Genomic DNA, 27,793 nt, shown 5'->3' with positions numbered 1-27,793 from the left:
TAATTGTAAGCATGCAGGCGTGTTTATTAATAAAATGGCAATACAATTGAATCAAATATGCACCAAATATAAATGAAAATCAAATGATTTTCCAGCTAACAAAATACCAATGTGAATTGACTATAAAGGCACATGACATTTGTCCAATGCATGACTTGACATAATATGGCAGAATACATTTATACTAATATTTTGAGCACACTTAAATGGGAAAATGTTATACTGGATGGCACCAATAAGTTCGGCATTCACAAGACAGCTGCTTACATTCCATCTGCCATCATATCAACTTAAGTCAACCTTTCAAATGTGCATTTACACAAAAGTATCAGCAATCCTTTACAATTGCTGGAAGCCGACTTGAGATCGAGAACATATAAAGAACCCCCTAAAATGTAAGTGTTGAGAAACAGCCAGTGTAGTGATGAACTCGCTAGCTTAACTGTAGAAATAAACTGGAGGAAAATATGACGTACATCACGGACATTTAATGTTACGTAACCAACACTTGGGCAGGATTGTGTATTTTGGCTTACACGATTGAGACTGATGTGGCTGAAAATGTACAGTTTTCTATTTAAAAGTGTTTTTACCCACTTATACCTGTTAAGCTATACTTACTACATTAACAATGTCCTCATATGCACCAAAACTACTAAGATCAGTCAACTGAAAATAATTCCACAAGAGCTGCGGGAGTGGCTCATGCATTTTACCTTGTACACCACACATCATTAAAAAATATAGACTATACTGTAAAGTTGTATACACTTACTCATGATTTTCTACAGAAGTTAAATCTAGAACATTGGCTCAGAAGTGATATTACAATTAATGCAAATATGGGAGGGGAATTGTTTATAGATTATACACTGTTGATTGACAGTTCAACATACCATATTTTGTTTTATCTTTGAATGGTTGCTTTTGGATTACTGCTGATTCATATGGCCACTCATTTGACTTGGCAGCTAAGTGTCGTGGGATTAAATTAATGTTTATACCATTGGAGCACAAGATATTTGGTTATAGTAACACGCTATGTATAAACATTCATATACTGTACATACATTATACAACACTATATATACACATGTCTACGTTTTGAGAATGGGATGTTAATTAAATATATGCATTTATATTCCGTGTAATTCACAGGACTATGACCAAATTATCCAGAATGTTTCGGATTTTGTCAGACCTCAAGATTGTTTTAGTGTGGGCGAGTGCTTGGGATCTGCGACCACCATGCACAGCAGGCTGTTACGGGCAGCGGGATATGCAGTGGGCAGCAGAGGGCAGCGCAACAAAGATCCATTGTAATACTCGATACTCTCACACGTGCGCTAACCACCTTCACCAATCTGCACTGACCAGCATGGTGAAGTATGGTCAAATAATCTCCACAACCCACAGTGTGGAGCCCATTATCCAGCAGTGTATTGACAAAGGGCTGTATGTTATAAGTATTGCCCAATAATAATACATGTGCTGTCGTTTACAAACCGATTAGAATGTAAGTGGCTTGAAAATAAGCACCAAACAAGTTGATGTATATTCTTGATTCTTTCTTTCCCTTCTACGTGACTTTACCGAAAGAACCAAGAATATGAATCCCTGCAGTCACGAAAGCTTTAAATCAAAATTTAAGTTGATGTATATATTTAAAAAACACTTTTCTTAGCATCTCATTCTTAAAACATGTTGATACACGGTACATATAGAGTAGATTATTCAGTGAGTTAGCTTCAACTAAACCAAAATTACCACGATACAATAAAATATCGAAATTTAGATAACAGATTGTACGTAGTTATCCCACACCGAATTAATATTTTATTTCATAAGCGTTCATTAGATACTCGTAATGGAAGTTCATCCAAGAAATATAATGATAATGTTATTGCCATTGATTTTAATATCATTGGTTACCGCATGTATCTGCAGACAATTTGATTCAACTTATTTAAAACTCATTTGTCACAATATAGGTTCACATGATAAATGGCATCTACATTAATGAAGACACGAGAAGTAGCATTCCACGTTGCAACCGAAAAAAGTATAATTTCAATATGCACAATTAGTTAACGTTAAAATTTAAGCTTAATCAATGAGTGGAGTGTTTTGAATTATAATAAAAAAAATACTTTTGATTTGCTATTCTTGCTAACGTTTGGAATCACTTTGCTGAAGTTAAAGGCAATAATCATATTTGGAATTGGTCAACAATTTTTCATGTTATATTTCCCCCTTTACAAATCATAGGCACATTAACCAACTGTTGTGGCCATCTTGTATTTATTTTGGAATTTGGCACGGGAAGGATACGATTAATTTAAAGATACCGGTGGCACCTTTAAAACACTAATTTCAATGAGGTCATGTGAATGGTTCAACAGTAGTGCTGGCATTTCATTAGGCTATTTGCAGTCATATTGGTTACAATGACATTAGCTATAGCCTGTTAGTGTATGTCCTGGTTGTGAATATTCTATTAACGCATAGAAGCATTTGTCATGCGCGTGTACATTTGTATACACAGTTGCTCAAGAGTAAATGTGTACCTGTGATCAATGTGTGCGTGTCAGAGTGTTGCAAGACATCATTAGTTCATGCCCACTATGGCCACCAGGATGCGCTTGTAATCGCCGCTCGTGTCCCCCTGGATCATGGTGTACAGGGTTTTCTGGTACTGCTGCAGGAAGGCTTGTTTGATGTCTTGCAGGTCAATCTGCAGGAATAAAGTCAGAATAAATTCACAAAAATATTTAATATAATTGTCGTCACTTATATTTAAACTACGTTTCCAAACGAGTGCATCTCAAACCAACCCCGGTGGCAGCTGTCCCTGTGAGGAGGGTGAACGCAGCACCAGTGAATCAATTTGGCATTTGGGCAGTTGGGGCGATAATTTGCTATGTGGCTTCCCAATTAAGTAAGTTGTGAGTAATTTAACCCATCTCTTCTCCCAGGCACATACTACTGCTACTTCCTGCCCCCCCCAACTACGACTACAGGCCAACCCCAAGCATTCTCTAACCTCTCCAGCCTCTTTCTCCTGTCAACATAACGACACCACCACTATTAATATCCCCCCACTAACAATTGCTGAAAAGCGCCTTGGAATAAGACGCTATTAATGTATATCTATGTAAGATGTTCTGCTACGAGGAATGTATTAAAACTAGAGCTGGGCTCACTATACGAGTTGACGTGCCGCTCACCTCACTGCGAGAGACGATGACACGGATGAGCCCAGAGTCGTCGGTGCCGAGCCCCTTCATGGAATGGAAAAGCCTCTCGGCAAAGTACGCCGGCCGGCTGCGCACGCACTGGACTGCAGACGGAAACACAGGGTGCAGCGAGGTTAACGAGTGCACCCTTCAGGAAATGTAGCTTATTGTTACTCGTATTATGCGATGCGTTACTACGACAGAAGGTTGTGTACGGTGCTTTACCAATAGCTCTCATGCCGTCACGAATATCACCAGAAAACTCCCGGTCAATCGTGTTCACAATGTCACGTTGCGCCATCTGCAAAGAGCACAGGTAAATAAATACTTCATTTGTATTTGCAAGTCATTGCTAAAGAAGGAATCTTTACCTTTTTTAACCGTTACAAGACAACAATGGACAGAATGTACACATTATATGCCTTGCTAAACAAACGACATGCACGGTAAAACTTAATGTGTCCGACTCACTGGGGATCGATGTACAGGCAGATATGTGAAACGGTCAGAGATAAGTGAACATTTATAGACAATCATAGCAGTTACACCAAGCACAATACTGGCTGTGGGCGGTGAAACAGTCTGGACAGACGTGGCGGTTGGATACGTGACGTCGTATTGTACGTGGACAGGCAACACAGGGACATATGTTGACTGGACATCTGTAATACTCGTAAACATCTGTGAAAAAGAGCTTCATAGCCCATCGGATGCCTCCAGAATTCCGATTCTGAGATGGTGTCCAGGTGGAGCGTACCCGGGTGTACTCGTTGAAGGTGGCCTGCAGCTGTGGGAAGCTGCGACAAGCCAGGATCATGTTGAAGGTCGACTCGTCGGTTCCGAGTTTTCCCTCTCCGGCCGTGTACAGCCGCTGTGCATCGGACTGCGCTTTGCTCATGTCCACTGTCTGGGACTCATCACGATTACCCTGTGTGCATATAAACATTGCCCAATGAACACGGCGTACTCGGTTGCAGTCACACGTGTTTGACAGATCTGATACCTATGGATTTACTTGGTTAACAGGCATCAAATGCAAGCAGATGTTGACAATGCTTCAGACTGAGAATAGGTTTTCCATCTTATTTCTGGCAACAAAAACAGGTGTTAGATGTTAAAACACCAAACTGAAACCTTTTACAAGGAATAATGTCTGCATTAACCACAATACTTGTGGTCAGAATGCAAACAAAAAATACTCAAATATATGCATTGTCTTTGAAATTGATTGGTCCACACCAGAGACAGCTTTCTTTGGAGCCTAATCTCAAAAGGTGTTAGACCAGAGGATGCCAACAGGTGTAATGCGCTTCAGACCATTTTATTTTCCCCCCCCCTTTAACTGTAACTCTAGCCAGTGAATAGCTTCGGCAGGCTAGAAGCCCTGTGGATCTATTTAAGGATCTCTGATGTAAGGAAGTAATGTTTTGCAATCGAAAAAGGTGGCATCATTTATTAATTAGACCACACCTCTCATACAGTACATGTTGAGGCACCAGAAGGGGTATTTGAGATAAAGGTTTAAGGTAAAAAAAGGTTCATTTTAAATGTATTATCACCCCCACTCAGAGGTATCAAAACAATGTACAGTACAAACAATTACTCTGTAAGGAAGTTATTTCAGACCAAATACGACGTTTAAAAACAACACAGTAGGGAAATTTATGCAAAACACCAGAATAAATTTGTGTGAAAATCTAAACTCTTTCTTCTTCTTCCACGCGTTTGTCCCACTCATGTGGGGTCCCCGCTATCCTTGCCAAGCTTCTCCACATGCTGCCTTGTCCTGCACCATCTCTCTTTCCGCTCCTCGGGCCACCATGTCTGATGGCACTACATCACCCCACCTCTTAGTCTGCCTTCCCTCTAGATTTGAAGCTTTCGTGACTGCAAGGATTCATACTATTAGTTCTTTAGGTAAAGTCACGTAGGTAAAAAATGAAATTTAAAATTAATAAAAATAAAACAATAAAATCACATGATTGTATTGTTTTTTTATCGTTTTATTTTTATTAATTTTAAATTTCATTTTTTACCTACGTGACTTTACCGAAAGAACTAAGAGTACGCCTTCCCTCTCTTGATCTTTCCTTCCACTTGCATCACTTGCACCTTCTACTCACAATTTTCCGGTTAGTCTTTTCCACATGACCAAACCACAACCAGCCTTTTCTCTATAATCTTCTCTGAGATTTCTACGAGCTTGAGTCTTCCCTCTCACTTCTTAATTTCTCACCCTGTCCTTCCTGGTGAAACCCAACATCCACCGCAACCTCATCTCTGTGACTGCCATCGATTTGTCCTCCTATTTTCTGTGCCCCAGCACTCGTTCCCATTTAACTGCACCGGCCTCACCACCGTCTTTGTACACTTTTTCCCTTCAGCCAAACTGGGACCCTCTTATTGCACACCACACCAGTGATCTATCGCTATTTCAGCCATCCAGCCCTCGTTCTTGTTCTCATCGCTCCTTCTAGTGAACTATCAGCACACATCGTTGCACTCGGCTACTTAAACTCGTTTGTTTGTCTTTATTAACTGGTCACTTCCAATTTGCAATCATCCTTCTGATTTATTTCCACTGAAATTTGCCACCATGTACTCCGTTTTTGTCTGGCTGATCCTCAACCCATTCCTTTCAATCTTTTGCACCCAGATCTTCAAATAATCTCACACTAACCCTCTGCTTTCACCGCATAGCACAATGTCATCTGCAAACAGCACACATTAGAGGGGGGGGGCTCCCTCTGAAAATCTAAACGGTTTCATTTCAGTTATTCACATGCCAACTTAAAACGAATGCCTTAAAAAAAGTACCTGGCACATGGAAATGAGGAGGCGTTTGAAGTGCCCACTGGTGTCAGAGCGAATGTCCTTCTCCAGTGTGCGATTAAACTCTTCACGGTAGACACGAACAATCTCTTTAATCTCCTGGTTGGTGCGTGTGCACATGATCTCAATGAGGACCTTGTCATCCGTGCCAGCTCCCTAAAATGAACAAAAACAACAATAATGTTATTAGTTCAAGGAGCATTGACTGGACGCAAATTGTCTAATCATAAAAGCGAAAATCTAACTGGAATATTAGTGATCCAGAGTAAAAGTCAGATGTGAGTTTTTCCATTTGTGTTCTACAAATCCTAGGTCACAATATAAAATGGTACTCTTTAATACGGTATCGCGGCATATATACCTTTAGTATTTACCTAATTATTTGTTCAGATTTCTAAATATAATATTTTAAGAGTATAAGACTGCATCATTAAATATGTAAAAGTAAAGAAAACAAAAACTGAATGCTAAATGAATGTAAAATGTAAATTTACATTTGAACCAACATTTTGATAATTACCAAGTCAGTATCCACTAGATTTGCCTTAATATTTGTCCATCAATCCACATAGGGTCCTATGAACGTAAACATTATGGAAGCACTACGACAAGACATGAACGACTTCTTGTGTGCACTGTGAAATGAAACGCCATACCTTGATTGCCTTCATGAGGCTCCAAGCATCGTAGTATGTGGTAGGCATGAAAAGAGCCAAAATTATTTCCTCAAAATTACCACTCAGTTCCGACCTCAGATCTCGGATTAAGTCCTAAAAAGAAAAAGGAAATATGCAAGTAAATATATAAATAAGCACGATCATTTACAGTTCCAAAAAAGTTAAAAGAATAGCATAATGTGATTTATAGAAGATCACTTTTATAGAAAGTTTAACCATGTTACATTATTTAAATTGATGTACTACTTGTGAAAAGTATTATTGATGTGTAATTAAATAAAAATATTTTTAAAATGACGACAAAAACCTCCGAGTTCATATAACTAAAACATTTATTTGGCCACAAGTACATTTTTGGCGGAAAAAAAGCTTTTCATGGCTGTGTGCTGTTTTCACCTTTCCATACATGGTTTTAAAAGCCAGCTTAATCTTCTGTCGCTGATCGTTGGAACGATTTACAATTATATCAATTAGCGCTCTCTCGTCAGTGCCTGTAGAAATAGAAAAATACAGCAGCATTACAAAAAATATTTAGTTACGAGTAAAGGAATCTGGCAATAACATCAAAACATTGATTCACATGACTTGCCAACCAATCCCTAAAAGTTCAGGTTAAAGCTGAGGGCAGCATCAGTGGTATAAATGTAACTTTTTGCTTCGATTGAAGCGCTGAAATATATTTAGATCTGTGTCAGGAGCAAATAAAATACAACAAATGCAATATTTTATCTTGAAGGCCTTTGTACTTTATTTATTGCCCAAAACCTCTCTTGCAGCCTAAAGAGTATAGGTAGCATCACATCTTACTGGTAGGAACCTCCTGGTTACACCAGCCCACAGGGGATTATTGTGTCCGTCGTGCAGGGAGGGGCTGGTCACCCTCACAGTCGGGCATATTTGCGGAATACACCACGCCGCCGTTGACCCTGGCCATTGACCGAGCAACCCAACGTTCCTACCAGCTCCCTACGCAGGAATGTGTTCAAACCCGTTTGAAAAGCATGGACATACATGTCCTTGGATATAGGGATCTGAATTGGTGTGAACATTAGACAAAATGGTCACAATTAACTTAACTTTGAGATGCTGAATACATATGTAGGTGTAAAGTTCAATACATATTTATAAACACACACACACAAAGCATGTAATCATCCAGCACATCACCATCTTGACCAATCATGAATTATACTTTAAGCAGTTGAGAAATCAAACAATTAAACAAGCATAGCCAGGTGTTACATCCTGCTGCTGAAACTAGTTGGGATGAGTGTCTAAGGCAGTGGTTCTTAACCTGGGTTCGATCGAACCCCAGGGGAGGTTAAGACACACACCCGACTCATATGATTGTGCACCAGTAAAACATATACCTATGTTTTGAATTTGAAAAAATCATATTTTATTTTTCCAATTAATAAGGGTTCGGTGAATGCGCTACATGAAACTGGTGGGGTTCGGTACCTCCAAAAAGGTTAAGAACCACTGGTCTAAGGATAGCAGTCGACTTGTGTAGTGCCCAGAAGTGCATTTTATCACCACACAATTTATCTGGGAATATATCAGGAGTGCTTGATGTAAACTACGGCTTACCAAGGCCCTTCATGGCACGTCTCAGCACCTCGGCGTCATCCTGGGCATTGAAGTTACATGCAGTGCGGACCGTGCCTCGTGCTACGCCACCAGCACTCGGGTACGACACCTGAGACAAGAGTCACGCACACAACGGCTCGTACCGCGTCCGTCCAGTGCTCGCCGAGCTGCATTGGCTTCCGGTTGCCAAACGAATACATCACTAAGTCACACTTATTATGCACAAAGTGCTTGCCGCAAATGAACAACACATTGCTGATCTCAAGCAGCATGAACTATAACGCAAACTCCGATCATCCTCGCAGAGGCTTTTGGCTCGCCGTCGAACATGAAGACTGTCACTGAACATTGCATAATTTAAAAAATATGCTGTATAATAGACACTGGCTAATAATTTTACATTTTATGAATTGCGCCACGACAATTCAGGTTTTTACTACCTCGTCTGAGATTTAGGCAGCACCCTCCCAGCTGGCCTCAATCAGTGTGAAGCAGTGTGTAGTATTATTATTGTCAGCCAGGATAGGCACACCTGAGCAGGGGTGCTCTGGGATTGCTGGTAGGCTGGTTGTGCGTAGGAAGCACCAGATGGCTGCTGAGTAGGAGGTGCTGAAGGAGCATATGACGCCGGGGGATTCTGGTACATGCCACCTGTACGCGCGCGCACACACACACACACACAAATACCCATATGTACGTTAATGGATATAGACCTACACAACCAGTCAAAGTTAAATTTCGATCCCGAGTGATACGAGAGCCATCTCGTGAGCAAAAGTAAGACCCGTTACCCAAATTCGCAACAATGCACTGGGAAGTAAGGTTGTTCAAAGCAGAGCTCGCATACAACATTGTCATTTGTGGGGAGTTAATTAACGTTATTAGTTATGACACTTGTTTTCACTTAATGTTATGCCTATGACCACATAACCCAGATGGAACCCTATCTTGTCAGATCTCGCAAGCTAGGCAAGGATTTTGAGCTCGGACAGTGCTAGGGTGGCTGATCGCCAAGCACACAACTTGGTGTTGCAGGCTACTTGTAGGGGCAACATTGTCAGCGTTAATTGTTGCACTGTGCTCACACCTCTATGCTTGCAGCCTTCACCAACCCCCACTGACCAGGGCGGTGGAGCGTGGTCGGGTAACTCTCGTGGTGAGACTTTCACCCAACTGCAGATTTATGAAATGACTGCATGACTAATTTTATATCAAGAGCTGTGAGAAGCCCCGGCACAGAGCGTTATATATATAAATGTCATACAACTTTAAATCAGTGTTAATCAGTTGTAATGTGCCATGGAAATTAGGTAAAATAAGAATATTTGTGTCTGTACACAATAATTCTAACGAGTGACCATGAATGGGGATTGAGTAGCATCAGTGGTTCTAGTATGGTCAAGAACCTAATGACCTGAAATCAATTCCTGGCTACAGCTAACATCAGTGGTGAGTGATACCTGAACTTATCCTGGGCTTCTGTGTCAACAACCCACAGTCCAGGTAAGGTCAAACAACCCTTAGGACCAACACAACTTGGTTTGGTGGAGAGGTATGCAACCAGCAGAGAATTGACAAAGGGGCTGAACATTTGTTTTGTTAAAATTGTATACAATTATTACAAATATTGAATGTCTCATGATACATGTACTACAATAAATCATATTGCAATTATGAAAACATTTGAAATTTAAGCCTGTAAACAACATGCATACCAACCCCTTTGACAATACTCCATGAATTATTTAAAAAAACTGAGCTTTCAATCGGTTGTATTTTTTAACCCCAACACAGATTGCATTTTACAAGCAGTCTCACGTTGAATGTGTGCCGCAGCCAACAGTGAAGGAAGGACATGCCCTGCATTGTATGATGGTGTCTCGATTTCCTACTTCTTTCATATGACTGATGTAGATGCAGCAACAACTACAATTTCACATTTCGGTGGTCAAGCCAGATAACCGTGTCAGGAACAGCGGAGTGGATCGCTGCAATGTCTTCCTTCGTATTTGTGCATTGGGCATCACGTTGTGATGTTGTATGGTCTGTTCTGGATGACCAGTCGTACAGTGGGGATTTTTTTCTTTTCCATTTGTGCATCAGGTATCCGCTGTGCTGGAGCAAGTGTTACCTTGTGGACCGGGTTGAGGGGCGGCCTGATAGCCAGGTCCTCCAGGGGGCGCAGAGTAGCCACCACCAAAGCCACCGGCAGCAGGGCCTACACAAACACACGCGCGGGAGTTGAGGCACAATCGAGTATAGCGGTACTCCCTCCCACTCAAATGGCATTGTACCTCACCAAACATGCATAACACAACCGCGAGCAATTCCTTGTGCAAGAGACCACTTCCAGTTCAAATCCTTTAAAAGCAATACACAATTCGCCGTTATCAATAATCAGAAAGTAACTAAACGTCAATTCCAATGTTATTGATCTATTACACAGTGGTATTTAAAATAATTTAAATATTGAAAATGTGTTACTTTCTGATTCAATGCATTGTTAGTGAGTATACACATTCATTATACAAAGTGTGGCCAATGTATACCTGGAGAAGAACATTTGAATTTCACATGAACATGCTTTACAAAATGTTAATCCTGCAATGAAAACTCTATATTCATGAATTGAAACTTCTGCAACAGCCTGCTATAAGTGTAAGGGGAGTTTTTTTTCTTAATAATGAAGACAAAGGTTTCAGCAATATTGTTTACTGAAAAAGATAGCATATCTGTTTCCCACTAATAACTTAGAATTTTTTTTTTATAAAACACTATATTCTTTGGGTCTTTCGGTAAAGTCACAAAGATAGGTTGTTATGTTTTTTCATCCCATCTACGTGACTTTACCAAAAGAATATTAATTCCTGCAGTCATGAAAGCTTTAAGTCAACACAAAACACTGGTTAAAATGCAAAACCAAGTTATTTTATAAATTGATTTGCAAGTGTTTTTTTTTGTTTGGTCGATTGTAGGTTGCGCATTTGAACGCAATGGATTAACTCGTTGGATGGTTTAAAGAAATTGGTCTGGTGGATGCACTTTTAACCATTACATTTAGAACACTAACATTACTGTATATATTGGATGTAGAATAGTCCATGCCATTCTATGGACATGGACTGCAGCATTCTATTTCACATTAATAAACATGGAGGGGTATATGGGTCACAATGCCCCGTTCCAGAAAATTACATTCTCCGCATTAAATTAGCATTCATAAATACTTTCTGGCATGACGTTTTAGAGTTTAGACCATGAACACACACACACACAAAAGAACATGGATAAAACGTGCACACTCAAAAACACAAAATGCACACCCATGTGTGACTGTGCCCAAATCCTCACAATGAAAAGGTAAAGCTGCAAAAGCAGTGGCTGGCAAACCAAGGGGCAATGTTCAAGTTTTGGCTTCGGTTATCTTAATCCACAATTAAAAATACATGGTGTACGAGAATAAAAACACAATTTGAACATGCAAAAGGCCAGTCAGGAAGCAGAATGTATTGACCAATATGTAAATAATTTCCATTAACGTTTAATTACATTGCCAAAGATGAGAGGATCCCACACTTTTTTGTACAGATCATCATTAATATAAAATTAACACTCCATCTGGGATTGCCAGTCAAGGTGAAATAAAACGAATGTCTCGGGATGAGAGAGTGGATGTACAACCCTTCCAGAAGAGTAGGTCTAGCCCTGGAGATGAAGATAGGAGACACATAAAAAGATAGCAAAACAAAGCAGAGTACAGAAGCATTAGCTAAGAAGCAAAACAGAGCTTTCCAAGGCATCCAATACATTATTAAAACATGGCAGGGGTGGTGTAAACAAGCTACTAAACAAGTGATATCCCATGTTGCCAATTTGTGTAATGTTTTGGTTATATATTCAACAATGAAATTACATTGGAATTACTTTCATGTTGAATATTAACACAAAAATAAAATCAGTCACTGTGAAAATACACATTCTACACGTCAACATAAAGACATTATTGTACAGAAAAGTATATTATTTCTAAAGGTTTTTTTCTTAACCCGTCTGCATTAATCTCTGAAGTGGCAAAATTAGGTATCAAGATGAAAGGCGAATAAAGCTATTTGAAGAAAAGTGCCAACGACATCGGTTCCCATTATAATCAGCAGCACATTCTCAATCGACTGCTGGATGAAGGCCTCCCAACATTTCTGCCATTTTTCATGGTTCTGCAATGTCATAATAAATCTTATGCCTCCATAAGAGGTAATCTCATCTCTACATACATGATTATCATCCTCAAATACATTCCCTCATTTGGCTGTCATTCAATCATCATGTGATGTGTCCTGACCAAAACGCAACTTTTCATAAGATATACCAAACTTGCATGTCTCAGATCTGTTCCTTTCACTCAAAGTCCCAGAATGCGTCTTTCCATGTCTGTATATTTTTGGTTTTAGGTCTATTCTATATGCCAGTGTACAAATGTCCAATATGTTATAGTAGGAAATAAACATGGAAAAAAAATGTGTATTCTTTAAAAAGTATAGTCGTATGCTTCTTTTAATTATCAAATTACATTTTTTTAAAACACTGCAACCTACTCAAGCTCGCCTCTATTTAGTACCCTAAAGTTTGCCACGATATACATCATTTTCCCAGTAGTGCAAAAAAAGTTCCAAGTACGTTGTGTTTTGCTCATTTATCCTTAAACCTTGCAAGATTCTTGTTCTTCAAATCATATCTTGAAACATATGGAGTCTATAGTATATTTGCCTCTCAAAATATATTGCCCATAATTATAAAACATATAATTTGGTATTATATTATTCAAAGGATGTGCTTTAACAATACTATTCAGCATGTGTAATTACATCTGCATGTATTGCACACTCAGCACAACACTTGTAAAAATGACAATTAATGTGCAATTGCATTACACTGTAACAAAGTCAAGATTAGCTCTTCAATGTGCTTTGGGGTTGCACGACAAATAGTTCTGGATGATGTCCTGTTTCACTCCAAATACTGCAAGCTTCTTCAGAAGCTGAAGTGCTGGAAGCTAAACGTTGCACATCATGCCGAACACCACCTTTGACCATACAACCAAATAACACATAAGTGAGCTATAGAGAACAATGGCAAACTCATACGAAGTAAATAAGTTCTTTCGGTAAAGCCACGTAGGTAAAAAAATGAAATTAATAAAAATAAAAACAATATTTTTATTAATTTTTTTTTCATTTTTTTACTTACGTGACTTTACCGAAAGAACTAAGAGTATGAATCCTTGCAGTCACGAAAGCTTCAAATCTACAAGTAAATAAGGTTTAAAGGCTCACAATAGTTAATGAAACATTCTTCACGAGGGTCCACCTTAAATGCAATACATGACAGCATTCACTGGCTTTGGCAATCAAGTATTATACTGCACATATCTACGTGTTTTAATAATTCAAATAGGACCCTTTTGCACACACGTGTTTATCCACTGAAGAGCTATGTTGCTTTTTCAGGTACACTGTGGTTACTCTTTTGTGATAAAACCTCAGAAGTAAAATTTGACAATGTGCGTGCTGCTAAACGCTGTCAGCTGAAATCAATTCTATTAACATTATGACCTTTAAATGATGTTATAGAATTTCCAGCTATGATAAAGTAGTCTCATTTAAGTAAAATCATTCATTAAACCCCTACTGAAAATACAAAGGAAAAAGGAAGCACACGCAACAGATCAGTATAGTACTTCATTTATTAAATTTCTAAACATTACATAGTATTGAATTGCAAAGAAATACACCAAGATACATTAAATCAGCAAAATTTGATTACAAGATTAATGCCACAAGTCTACCACAAGAACACCAATTTTGAGGAGACATTTTACCATATAGCCAGAAACAGCGTGATTTTTCAATTTAAATGCCTTTACAAAAACGCAACTTCACAGACAAGCTTTGGGTCATTTAAAATTAACATTAGTGCATTCTAAATGGCATACGATCTTTGGCACCAGTGGAACTAGAGCTAGGTGTGTGAGCCAGAGTAGTCGTGTGCTTTTTTGCAATATATTTGTAATGGCATACATGCATGCAATTGGTTTAGAATGCTCGAATGAACAGCCATTTAAATATAACAGCATTAATTAAAACAGGTTTACTAAAAGCTATATACAATATTCAGCCCCAATGAAATCAAGGCAAAATATTTCGTGGAAAATTTTTGTGGCGTGTAGATTTAATTTAATCGGTGCAAGAGTTCAACATTAAACTATTATTTTGTAGCATTAATCTAGGGCCAGATCAACCTAATTTCCCCACTTGCATAACGATTCATAAAATTCGACAATAACCATATGTTCTAGTTAGCAATAATTGTGAGCACCAGGCAAAACAAAGTATATAAAACATGGATATTTGGAATTTAGATTAATCATTTGCCAACTTTCAAAGTTAAATTCTACCGAAGAAAATGACTTTGTTCAAAGCTGACCTGTCTCGGGCAATTACTGTTAGTAATGGAAAGTTGAGAAGATTATATAGCATTTTCTGCTACACTCTACATGGGATCTTTCACATTTGAGTTGGGGAATCAGATTGTTGAAAATATTCATAGCCAACTCAGTATCCATGAAGTAGATTATCATGTATGTTTCTTGTTGGTATCAAAATGCCATAATTATTCCCAGGTTAAATGGACTTTATTATGCATGTTGAACTGCTTTCGCATTTTACATAGCCAACCGCACTAAATCGGAGGTGATTGTAAGCAAGTCACTAAATATTTCTATAATTAGTAGTTTATATAACTGGATCATCAACAATATAATCGAACCTTCTTGCTGAAAAATACATGGGCCAGTGGATAATCAAATGACAGAAATTGGACTAAGAATAATTAACATCCAAGTGCCTGGCTGCACGTCTGTCTGTACATGTGAGAATGATATAAATTTGCAACAATTTCCTGTACAGGATATCAACAGAATTGGGTGAAATGGTTTCGGAACTTAAGCAATAATGGGTTCAGTTGAATGTTTACAAAAAATCCCTCTAAACAATAATGAAAACCCCTTAAACGTTTAATTACTCCCAAGTCATCATCATCTCTGATTTGGCTATATGTGTCCCATTGTAATTCTGCAAGTATAAATTTAACACCCATAAAGATAAAAAGTCAGGGGATGCACTGTTTGTGGAATAAAACACATGTTGACATGTTTGCCTGCAGGCATAACATTGTAAGAGACGACTTTGAAAAATGCATGCAAAAAGATAATTGTGCAACAGTGCCTCCCTTGTATTCACATCACTGCCAAAGACATATCACAGAATACATGAAACACACATATATTACACACACACACACGTGTACTTGATATTCACCAACTAGTTATCAATGTCTGTCAAAACACAATCATTATGAACTATGTATGGGTGTTCAGTTAAATTAACCTCGAGTTTTTTTAACATATCATAACTTTACTCAAATACCATGCATACTTTGGGATACATATCATTTATTGCGATAGCCTTGTTTCCTTTTAAATTTGAAGATAAATCTATTTCACATTAATTTAGCTACTGACAGAGTATTCAAATCAGCACTGACCAGAATGGTGAAGAATGGTCAAATAGCCCTCAGGACTGACGGCTTTGGGAGGTCTTTTTGACCAAAGGTTGAACATTATAATGGGGAATATTAAAATCAAAGTAATGTGTGCTGTATAGTACTGTGATTTACCTTAGTTTAAATATTTTTGGACAATAAGGAAAACATGTTTAAGTACATGTAGCAATGGTATGGCTGAGTAGAATTATGGTATTATGGTATTTCATGAGCAAAATATGACACCTGTGTATATTGTGAAAATTACAGTTATTTAAAGTGCCTAAACAAACTATAATTGGAATCTAACATAGTATGTACACTAAATTCCAAATATTTGTAATCACAATAAAGAACATTTATAGTCTTAAAAAGACGCACCATTTCATATCATGGCAATATTGTTCAAAGTATGTCCTTGAGTTTCACGGCTGACTAGAGTTAAAGGCATTCAGGTTGCTTAACAATTAATAAAGGATCTGCTTCATGGGGAGGCACTGGATTCAGTATCCACCTGTTTGAAAGACATTAAGAATGTATGTTTTATTTACAGATCAAAGTAAAATTTAACACAACTTGTTAGCAATCATACAAATGTGATATTTTGGCCAAGTTTCTATAAACAATTGCATGATTAAGATAAATAAATTCAAAACACTATTACTGTAATTGTGCATAAAGCATGGGTAGTGATCATACCCAGGATGTACAATGTTTAAGTATTTTCAATGAATAATATGCAACCTGTACAATAATTCTCATCAGCGTACATATACAGTAGAACCCCAATTATCTGAAACTGGTTCATTGTGTCTTGCATATCATCGGGCATTTTCACAATATACCGAGTTGAAAAATCATGAACACTTGAAAAGCAGTTTGATTTACAAAGCACATTGGGAAAGATGCTGATGATGATGTGTTCATAAAAACAGGCTATTCTGATTTTCATCAGGCTATTCTCATGTCATCTCCAGTCCAGGTAGAAATTCTTGAAATTCATTCCATTCTTGTACAGCAGTAGCATAAGGATTCCACCACGTGAAGCAAAATAGTCACTCAACTAAAACAGCAGACATCTCAGACATTGAGTCAGTCAGCCCGAGGCGGAGCAACAGTTGGAAAAACTATAACATCCGGTTGAGGGCATTTCCTGAGTTAAACTAAATCAATTTTCGTTATAAATCCAGACCTGATGACATTTATAGCAATTGGTGTAACAAAAATAGTTTGCCGAGAATCTTTGGCTGAAGCATGGAATTCAACTCGCAGAAATAATCAGAAAATCCTGCGAATCGGTTTTCCTGAATGGGCGTGCTCCAGGGCATCTTCTGAATACAATTCCACAAGTTGTATTTTCTTGGAATATTTTAGAAGCATAATTTGACAATTATTTCTGCAACCATGCTGAAGCGGGTCATCTGGGTTTAAAATCCTTCTTGCTTCAGATCCTGGGTATTATGAATCCACCAACTTGGTCAAACTTCGATGCCACAATGCTTCATATTTCAGCATCAGAGAACATTCCAAGGTGTTGAGTAAATCCTGGTCACTTGCAAGACCACACCATTCAAAATTTCAGTGAAGTAATGATGAAACCATGCTATCTACATCCAGAAATTTGCTCATAGTGATGGTAATATTGACTCTTTAAACCAGGCTATAGAATGTTGTCTTTTCCTCTATTTGTTCCTTCTCCCAATGTGATCAATAAAGCTGACTTACTGAAAACAAAAATACCTAATGCAATAGTATAAACTCCTAAATCTGCACATTTTCATTATTATGTGCTTATTCTTTACAGTCACTTGGCAAAACTAGGACCTCATTCAACCACGCTGGCAACTTGTCAGCATAGACTTACAAAACCACATTCGTAGACAGGGCTATTTGGTACCATTCATTAGTAAGCTAGACATTTAGTAATTAATTCTCGCATGTGTACATCCCTTTTTGGAATCCACTGCTGGATAGGGGCCTCCCCATTTAGTTCAGCTTGTGGAGATTCTTTGACCATACTTCAAGCTGATCAATGTGGGTCAGAGGCATGGGAGAATATAAGAAGAGCAACATATCTTTCTGCACTGTCCTTTGCTGCCCACAACATAGCCCCATATGCCCAAGATGATAACTTGTTTGTATATGGTCACTCATTAAAGTACCATATGTGCTCAAGCCTGGAGATTTATCTATAGGAAATTAATTACCATTGTATGAAGATTTCTAACAAATATTTATCATGTAATAATTATGCCATAAAATTAAAAGTCCGTAAAGTATTATATTCTGCTCCACCTACCTTCCTGGGAGCTTATTTAAAAGGTAGAGCCACATTCATCCACTAAGAATTTGAAGTGATATGGGGGTGGGTTAAGCTTGCTAATGCCTATCAACAACCTTCATTTGTGTATTCAGTAATGTATTAATTAATACATTTATTCAAACTCTGTCATTGCTTTAATGGAAGCAATCATGGCACCAATAATAAAGAATGCGAAAGTGATGGACATGTAAAAAAAATAGAAACACTTTTTTACAAGATATCACAGATGGTGAAATGGTGACAAAGAAATATACAAGACAGTATAAGTCAATATATAAACTTCCTTAGGTATTTGAGCAGCTCGACACCATTACAAATGCATATTAACATGTTTGTGTGCTTAAAGTAGCTTGGGTTAAACGATTACTGATATAATAGGATATGCCCCTTTTTTTCTGGCAACAAAACAGATGTTAAAACACCAAACCTAAACTTTTACAAGGAATCATGTCTGTATTAATCACAATGCTTGTGGTCAGAATGCAAACAAAAAACACTGATAGTATATGCATTGTCCTTGAAACTGATTGGTCCACACCAGAGACAGCTTTCTTTTGAGCCTCGTCTCAAATGGTGTTAGACCAGAGGACGCCTCTGGTCTACAGACCAAAGACCATGCACTATCAGAGTAATGAGAGCTCGGGGCGAGCATCTACATCATGGGACCTCCTTTGCCAGTACCAAAATATGATAAGTTTTCCCCTTTTTTCTGGCAACAAAACTATTACTATTTTTATTTTACCATGTAAGGCACAGAGCTATATAGCTATTTTGCAGAAGCGACCTCGCCACAAATGATAGCTCAACTAAGTGACTCATTACATTTCTAAATGTAGAGGGAAAAACTGGAGGACTCGGGAGAAAAATCCACGTCACCACGGGGAAAACATGCAAACTCCAAAATATACAGGGGTTATGTTTGGGATCGAACCCACGACCTCCTAATACCAAGCGAGGTAGATAACATCTCGCCAGCATGGCACCCCACATATGCAAGCAGCACAATATCCATAAAACCCAACCAATGGTACTGGCAAAGGAGGTCCCATGATGTAGATGCTCACCCCGAGCTCTCATTACTCTGATAGTGCATTGTCTTTGGTCTGTACGCCTCTTGCCGTCCTCTGGTCTAACACCATTTGAGGCTCAAAAGAAAGCTGTCTCTGGTGTGGACCAATCAGATTCAAGGACAATGCATATATTATCAGTGTTTCATTCCCATAAAATGTTTCAGCTGCAAGATTTATAACAGATTAAAACATGTCCATGTCTACATGTCAGCATAAATCACCAGTAGACATGAGGCAAAGGTTCCATGAAATCAGCAAATGATACCGCATCAAGAACTTCCGTTGCTCTCCCAAACACAATACTTGAACTGTGATTCCAATAAGGAATGGTATTGCCTCCTATACCCACATTGTTTTCACACTGGAACTGCCATGGCAATTTATGTAGTATGAAATACTGGCGTTTATCCATGTTGCAGATATATTAACTTAAATTTGCAGGTAATTTGGCTTGACAGCACGTGCAGCTGTGCAAAGCAACACATGTTTTAACAGGAAAACAACCAGAATAGGAATGCAGTACTTACTGTACAGATACTACAACGCAAATGTGAAACGTATTTTCTAAATTATTTATATCTACAAAAGCTGAAAATAGCATTGGGCACTGTCAAATTCCCTTTCCGGAATTTTCTTCCACTGGCCATCTGCAGTCCAGGCTCAATACATTTCTCTTCGATTCTACTTATGACTTCGTTCCCAAAAAGCAGCTACATTTGCACTTCTACTATAACATCTTAAGTCCCTCTGGCTTTTTAGCATTTCCTTTCCCTAAAAAAATAACCCCTTTCTTAAAATTCTCTTATTGTGCATACTTAAACAATATCTTGAGATAAACCAGTGGAATTAAGTCCAAAGTTTATTACATTACTGTACTTGAGATTTTTTTTTACAGTGAATACTCTATTTTGATCAGTCGGCTGGAATGAAGGACAATACACGTGGACCATGGAAATGGAAAAATAAGGAAAGCTGCATTACATCTCTCAGCAGAAGACAGGCAGCAATGTGTGAAGTTGCCAGTGGATGACATGACATTCGCTAGTGGTAGCAAGAGACCAGTAGAGATAGAAGTGGGGGTCAAAGTAGCAGACTAAAGAGCATTAAATAAATGCAACATAAAAATGATCAAGTAATATATATTACAATCAGTATTGCTGCCACGAGTGCAATACACGTGCATAATCATGAGTTTTCATGTGGAAAACATGAAACTTGGTCTTTATTTAGGATCAGCCCAAAACATGATAGTCCTTGTGACTAATACAATTTGATCAAACAATGCCTACAGTGTTGCTGTGAGCTTAGCTGCTAAAAATAAAATCTTCTCCATTTACAAAAATAAAAGTCACACAAAACCAAATGAAACCAAGACACACAAACAAGTCAAGATTACCAAGTGTTCTGATAATCGGGGTTTTACTGTATACCTGACTACAAAGTCCAAAGCAGGTTGCACATTTCCAAGATGCTGTACTGACAAATGAAATTCTTAAGCACAATAAATACATACTACATGGCCGATACAAAACTGTTCATACCTGGATACTGGGGGCCTGGAGGACCAGCGCCATAGGGGGGAGCTCCGGGCGTGGGATAGGGAGCTCCGCCAGGGTATCCACCTGCACCGGGCTGCGGCGCGTACTGGCCTGGGTTGGACGGGTTGTATCCCGCCGGTCCGGTTGGGTAGCCCCCGGCAGCTGGGTATCCAGCTCCAGGCTGCTGTGGGTACTGAGGGAAGGAGCCCGGAGGCTGCCCGTACGGCCCTGCCGTGGGCTGGTAAGCGCCTGCGTTGGGTGGGTACCCCCCAGCGGCGGGTGCGTAGCCACCGGCTCCGGGAGGGTATGTGGCCCCGGCCGGAGGGTACGCTGCTGCTGAGCCCGGGTATCCGCCTGGCCCTACTTGGGGGTAGGCAGCGCCCTGAGGGAGGTTAGAAGAAAACAGTGGCACCATTATATTGTCACAGGACCCTTCGTGGCTCACACGCTGGGGATGAGAACTGCAAAATTCAGGATTCCACTCCTAGGTGGAAGCAGTTGAAATTTCAGGCCACTTTTTCATACACTGCAGCCAGTCCCCCACCTAGTAACAGTAAAACTTCAGAGTTAATTCGAGCCTTTTGGCGAGATAAACAGATGTGAGCACAAGTGTGCTTGATGAATTGTTTTTTTGCTGCAAACGTAAAAATAATCAGGGAAGCAACAAATAGTGTTTATAACATGTAGTTATTTGTTATGATAAGTGAATAGCCATTGTACCCAAAATATGCATTTGCATACGGATAATGGGATTTTAAGTCACTTTAAAATTTTGAAAACGTTGAAACTGACCACTTCAGACCAATGGGATATGTTTTTAAAAGCATATTATCTCCAGGAAATAAAATGTATAGTATTTTTTCACCAGTTGTCAATCCATACATTATTGTACAGTATACGAGTTTAGATTATCCAAATGATAAATGCATTAACATGAAAAAAATGTTTACCCTTTCTGGCACTAAAAACAGGTGTTAAGATGTTAAAACACCACAGAAACCTTTTGCAAGGATTAAAAAACACATACTTATGGTGAACATGCAAACAAACATGCTCTGATAGACGATGCATATATTATCTTACTGGCCTACACCAGAGACAGAAGTCTTCTTTAGGGCCTAGTCTCAAGTGTCAGACCAGAGAACGCCAAAAGGCGAACAGTATAAACACATTCCTGCGGAGGGAGCTGGTAGGAACGTGGTCAATGACCAGGGTCAACGGCGGCGTGGTGTATTCCGCAAATATGGGCAACTGTGAGGGCAGGCACAAGCCGGCGTGAGTAGGTTAAACGTTGAGTTTTATAAGGGCACCACGGGGTGACCAGCCTCTCCCCACCCAGCCCCACCCCTCCCCGCACGACGGACGGACACAATAATCCCCTGTGGGCTGGTGTAACCAGGAGGTTCCTACCAGTAAAAAGAATGCACTATCGGAGCATTTATAGCTCGGGGTGAGCAGCTACAAAATGGGACCCGTTTGGCAAAAAGGGACCAAATGCATCCATTTCTACAGCACTGAACGTAGCTACTTCAGGTGGTTATGAATAAATCACGTACTTTCTTCCAAAAAGTTAAGCCATTTTAATATTATACACCGTCAGAGTTTCCTGCTTCATGCTGTAAACTCCTTATTGATCGAACCATATTTACTTAGGGGTTAAGCCACGTGGGAGTTTTATAGCAAATTATTTACATTAAGGGTCGACCATCTGATACGATTGCAATGTTTACAAATATAAACTTATCCTTTCCCTCATTTATTAAATTCTGACCAAAAGAGTTAACTAATGGCTTTTGCCTGTTAATGGATAAATGCAACATCAACATACGACATTGCACTTAAAACTGCATTGAGCTTCCTCATCAATCATTGTAGTTGGGCAACCCATACATTTTCAAGTACACCAAAAACCCTAGTCCATTGCGGGGGTTATGTTCTTGAAACTAGCATAAAAAATCGGCAAATTCACGAACCGCAAACTCAAAGGCATTGTGAAAAGTAGAGTTTGGTTCGCAGTTCGTAAGACAACCCTTCCTTTTGTTACCCTACATTAACCCAAAAATTAAACGAGATGCATTTATAATGTAAATTATTAATGATTTCTGCAGTATTAAATATAAGTTGCACAGCAAAATAAAGATACGGTTAATGACATGTACTCTAAATATTATGCAGTTAAAATTTTTTTACTTGTACGAATGACTATGGTGTGTGTATTCTTCTGCGGCAGCATCACTGCGAGTAGTGCAGTTAGGAGTACGGTACTTTAGAATGCACTGTACAACCATTTTGTGGTCAACCACAAATGGCCAAGCCACAGAGACACGATCAGCGAGCTCTTCCTCAAGGAGATTTGGCACGAATAGTGAAATCCGCGATGGGAAAACCCGCGATGGGCAAAGAGTATCTTACTATAACAATCGTAAAAGAATGTACCAAACAATTACATGTAGAACACATTTGTCAGTCCACTGCAGGATGAGATGAGTGCCTCCCCACTCCAGGCAGGCAGTGAGGGTTATTTGAGCATACTTCATCATACTGGTCACTGTGGGTTGATGGAGGCAGGGAAAGTACAGAATGGCAATGGATTTTGCTGCACTGACCTCGACATATTGCCCAATATCAAGCACACTTATTTTTTGTGCTTGATAGTTGACCATGCAAGTACTGCCTAGGCTCAACTCTGTTAAGCTTTCGAGGTCCGAGGGAATCGAGCACATTTCTGGTGATTTTTTTCACAAGCACCAAACACGTATACAAAACGGCTTGCAATAATGCTTATCGAAAGAGATGTTTCTTGAAGAGGAGAAATGTGTTTTTACTTCAGAGCATGTTTATCTCCAAGTACAGTGTACTGTACTGGAGCACAAGTAGGCTCCAGTAATTTGTACAACTCAAATAGAACTGGAAACCACAAAGGCACACCCTGACAATCTTTCCGTTTCGTGTGCGAGCTTCGCCGATTGGACCATTTTGCCCTGACTATTCCCACCCCCTAAATACATTTTTCGTTGAAAAACTGTCAGCTTAGGCTTTAACTGATTCCAGGCAAGTGTTTTTTTATTACATAATCAGAGCCAGAGTAGTGTGGAGAGTTGAACTTTTGAGGCTGAATGCTATGCGAATAATTTTCTCGACTCGGACCGAGGGGCCCTTTCGGTCCGATACATTATGCTCCATAAAGCTCGTTGAAAACACATTTCTGGTATGTCCGAGATTTCTAAAATCTCAATCAGTGTAAAATCAATTTTTCTTTATTAACTGAACATAAAATGACACGTAACAAAACAATCTCTAGTGTCCGATGACAGAGTGCTCGAGGCACGGCACGTTCTCTGACACACACAGAGGGCAGCGAATGACATGGCAAACTTGAGTCACATTTTCCACCAACACCCTCGGTTAAGGCAAATCCCCAAGTATGTTGCCATCGTTCCATTTTACGAGGTCTAGACATTCTGTAGGACGCTCATCGCAACCAGACTTCAACACCGAGGAGCCATCTAGCCCAGTCACCTATCTACATTTACACATCAGGCTAATTTCCACCGTTTTTGACATTTAAATTCCATTCAGTAAAATTAAAATCTTTGCATCCGATTGACTTCAAAAAGCAGCATATTTTAATTACTTAATGTTAGCAACATTTATGGTTGAGCACGAAAATGCATTCTATATCACTTGAGTTATATGGAACGTTTCCACATACAACATGGTAAGGCTGTCCGAAACAGAATAATGCTGCATGACGAAGCAGATTGATAATGCACCGGGGTTTACTTTACAGTGCCGTGTCCCAAGTTTGTAAAACCCCCAATTCTCGAAATGTAGGTACAGTATGGGTGCGGCGATAATAGTAAGGGTCTGTGGGATGGAGTAGAGCTCACCAGCACAGTGCTGGAATTTAAGGGAGGGTTGTAGTGCTTGAGTGCCATTGGTGAGGATGTACGTTACAACCAAATTTAAATACAAGGCTAATAATATACCAATGCCCACAACTCCCTTCACCACACCATATGCAGCCATGTATGTGAAAGCGAGTGGTGGTGAGCTAAAGCTTACTGGATATCCTGGAGCTGGTTGGTAAGGGCTGGGGTTTCCACCAGGGTAGCCGGGATAAGACATCCTGCAAAACATAAAAAAAACCACAAAAATGATTGTGCTTTCATGTGAAGCATTTGAAAAAACAGTGCATTAACAACATTGAATTGCAAATTTCTATTATATATTATAGCTAACATTAATATTAAAATTGGCAAGTCATCCTCTTATGCCAACAAGGGTATATCTAAAAAACGCTTTATATCAGCCATACCATACTTGCATTAATCTAAAACGACCCTCAAAGTCATGCAAAAAAAACTATGAAGATCAGCATTTTCATTCTGTATGTCAATGATCCTTCTGCCGACACATGTTTAGGTCGGTAAAGATTACTTTCTACAACACAGCTTTAATGAGGAAAAGGCTAATACTGTACAGACTAAAGCCATTCAGGAAATGCTACATTCTTAGATGCGAACAAGGCCCCAAGACAGTAAATGCATTTCATTCTGTGGTGAAAGAGTAGAAAGAACACATGCAATATAATGTTTTTATTAAAAGCTATTCAGCATCATCTAGCAATTTATACGTGAATAAAGCGATTTTGCTATAACTACACATGCATTACATTTGTGAAACGAAATGCTTGCCACACACTGTAGCCCAAAGGGCTCGCTGGCCTTGGTCATAATATTGAAAATGCTGCGTCATCAAATACTTTAACAGAAAAAAAAACACTTATTTGGGCATATCCATGATTTTTAATACATAACTGAACCGAGCCAGACACATTCAATCCTGAACCCAACAGGCAAATTCACAAGCACGCATTATAATATACGCAGGTGGAAGGGTATTTTTACAATGGCCAACCAAGATAAAGGGTTGAACCACTATAGGTGTGTGTTATTCAATTGTTGTGGGTAATTAACATATTGAACGAGTGGCGCTGAATGGTCTTCCATTGGCAACGGGCTGGCGTGAATAGCCACAGCAGAAACACTTAAACAAATAGGAAATTACCACTTCCTTCACAACAAAGCAAAGTGCCTTTGTTTTGGTGCATTTCACAATTCAGACTTGACAAGACACCATGAATTATCCATAGCCACCCTTTGCTTAACATTGTAGCTTTCTCCATGGTGTATTATTTAAGCACTGTGACACTCGATGTGTTATTCGAGCACCACATTACCCGCAAATGCGGGCCAGAAATCAGCGAATTATTTAACTTGTAGGAAGGTGTCATGGTGTCTATTACAAATGAGTCCAGGTGTAGCAAATAGCATAAACACTAGGAGGCAGTCAAAACCGTGGCGTGTATACATACAGTACATAATACAGTAGAGTACAGGGTGTACGAAGTCTGTAAACTACGCACTTAATATACACAAAATACCACAGTAACATGCAATAGTAAACATAATTAAGCCAGTGACTGTGCAAAATGCATAAAAATATAAAGGAATATGTACGGTAGGGGGCAAGCCAGATTAAAACTGTACATTAAAGACGATATCTTATATTCTTGGGTCTTTCGGCAAAGTCACGTAGATGGTTATTATTTTAACCACCTACGTAGACTTTACCGAAAGACCCGAGATTATTCATTCGCGCGGTTACGAAAGCGTTGTCAAGAAGACGACGACTTCCATTTCTTAAAAAACTTCGTGTAATTATTACAAACAAAGCAATGCTAAACGTTCAATGTGTCGAATTGCGAATTCCAACCGCAGCCATCTCGGGCAGGGCATCTTCACGCAAACACCACGGTAACGCCCCAACCACAAGCAACATTGCCCCCATATTCTTAGGTGTTTTCGGTAAAGTCACTTTACCGAAAACACCTAAGAATATGATTCCTTGCAGTCACGAAAGCTTCAAGTCTAACATTGCCCCCCTTTGGCATTAAAGGCGGCCTCGCAGAGCCCACACAACACAACACAACGCACAAAAGGGCGAATAACAAGATTAATTAAAATAAATAACATCTTGGCCGAGGCTGGGAATCGAACCCCTGGGTAGCCTATAGCGAGTGAGACGACCCTCCCCAACCACGGGAAGCCAGCGAAGATGGTGAGAGAGACACAGCAGCGTCAACACCCACCCCCCATCCCGACTTACAAGCCAACACAGACGACGAACATCGCCAACAAACCAAACCGAGGCAGAGCCGCGCGGGGCTTTTGAGGGAGCGACGAGACCACAACGAAGTCGTCGTCGTCGAAGTGCGCCTATCGCTCACCTGCCTTTTGAAGACGTGAAACGGCGAAGAGGAGGAAGACGGACGGACGAGCGAGGACGACGACGATGAGGAGGAGGAAGCTCACGGAGACGATGACGACGACGTCGTCAAGATGGACTCTTTTAAAGGGAGCTCGCGGAAGCGCGCGCGCGCGAGCGAATCCCGTGCGCGCGATTGGTCCAGCGGGCACCACGTGACGGCGCGGTACGTTACCACAGTGGTGGGAGGGGCGCGCGCGGGCGAGCGGTGGGGGGTAGTGGGAGCGGCCATCTTTGTCAAGGAACAGCGAGGAGGGGGATGTGGTCAAGCGGTGGGGGTAGGGGAAGCGGCCATCTTTGTCAAGGAACAGCGAGGAGGGGTGGTCGTCAAGCGGTGGGGGTAGGGGGAAGCGGCCATCTTTGTCAAGGAACAGCGAGGATGGGGATGTGGTCAAGCGGTGGGGGTAGGGGAAGCGGCCATCTTTGTCAAGGAACAGCGAGGAGGGGTGGTAGTCAAGCGGTGAGGGTTGTGGAAGCGGCCATCTTTGTTAAGGAACAGCGAGGAGGGGTGGTGGTCAAGCGGTGGGGGTTGTGGAAGCGGCCATCTTTGTCAAGGAACAGCGAGGAGGGGGATGTGGTCAAGCGGTGGGGGTAGTTGCAA

At 39.9% G+C, this 27,793-nt stretch overlaps 1 protein-coding gene across 3 annotated transcripts; it reads right to left on the bottom strand.

Moving 5' to 3' along the window:
- Positions 1-27,315, bottom strand: LOC133350625 (annexin A7-like). 3 transcript variants are annotated; one of them, XM_061565199.1, is made up of 14 exons: positions 27,155-27,315; positions 24,928-24,991; positions 20,866-21,244; positions 12,017-12,040; positions 10,467-10,553; positions 8,868-8,986; positions 8,336-8,444; positions 7,142-7,236; positions 6,725-6,838; positions 6,054-6,224; positions 3,994-4,164; positions 3,462-3,537; positions 3,228-3,340; positions 1-2,734 (listed from the first exon to the last, which is right to left on the bottom strand). In XM_061565199.1, the coding sequence occupies exons 2-14, from the start codon at positions 24,988-24,990 to the stop codon at positions 2,609-2,611; spliced, it is 1,647 nt and encodes a 548-aa protein (XP_061421183.1). In that variant the 5' UTR covers position 24,991; positions 27,155-27,315; the 3' UTR covers positions 1-2,608. The 3 variants fall into 3 exon arrangements, with proteins under 3 accessions (XP_061421183.1, XP_061421184.1, XP_061421185.1); XM_061565200.1 differs by having other exon boundaries at positions 27,159-27,307; XM_061565201.1 differs by lacking the exon at positions 12,017-12,040.
- Positions 27,316-27,793: the final 478 nt, after the last annotated feature.

This window comes from Lethenteron reissneri, chromosome 34, assembly GCF_015708825.2.
Source record: "Lethenteron reissneri isolate LAM-NWPU_2019-01 chromosome 34, ASM1570882v1, whole genome shotgun sequence".
Lineage (NCBI taxonomy): Eukaryota > Metazoa > Chordata > Hyperoartia > Petromyzontiformes > Petromyzontidae > Lethenteron > Lethenteron reissneri.
This window is presented reverse-complemented; position numbering and strand designations above follow the sequence as displayed.

What these genes read in the sequence shown, in the direction of transcription:
- LOC133350625 (XM_061565199.1), bottom strand. Translation starts at nt 24,990, where the DNA reads ATGTCTTATCCCGGCTACCCTGGTGGAAACCCCAGCCCTTACCAACCA. An exon ending in CCCAGAGCACCCCTGCTCAG is followed by an intron (nt 8,445 to 8,867) that starts GTGTGCCTATCC and finishes CTCTTGTCTCAG; the next exon opens with GTGTCGTACCCGAGTGCTGG. An exon ending in GCCTCATGAAGGCAATCAAG is followed by an intron (nt 6,225 to 6,724) that starts GTATGGCGTTTC and finishes TGTTCATTTTAG; the next exon opens with GGAGCTGGCACGGATGACAA.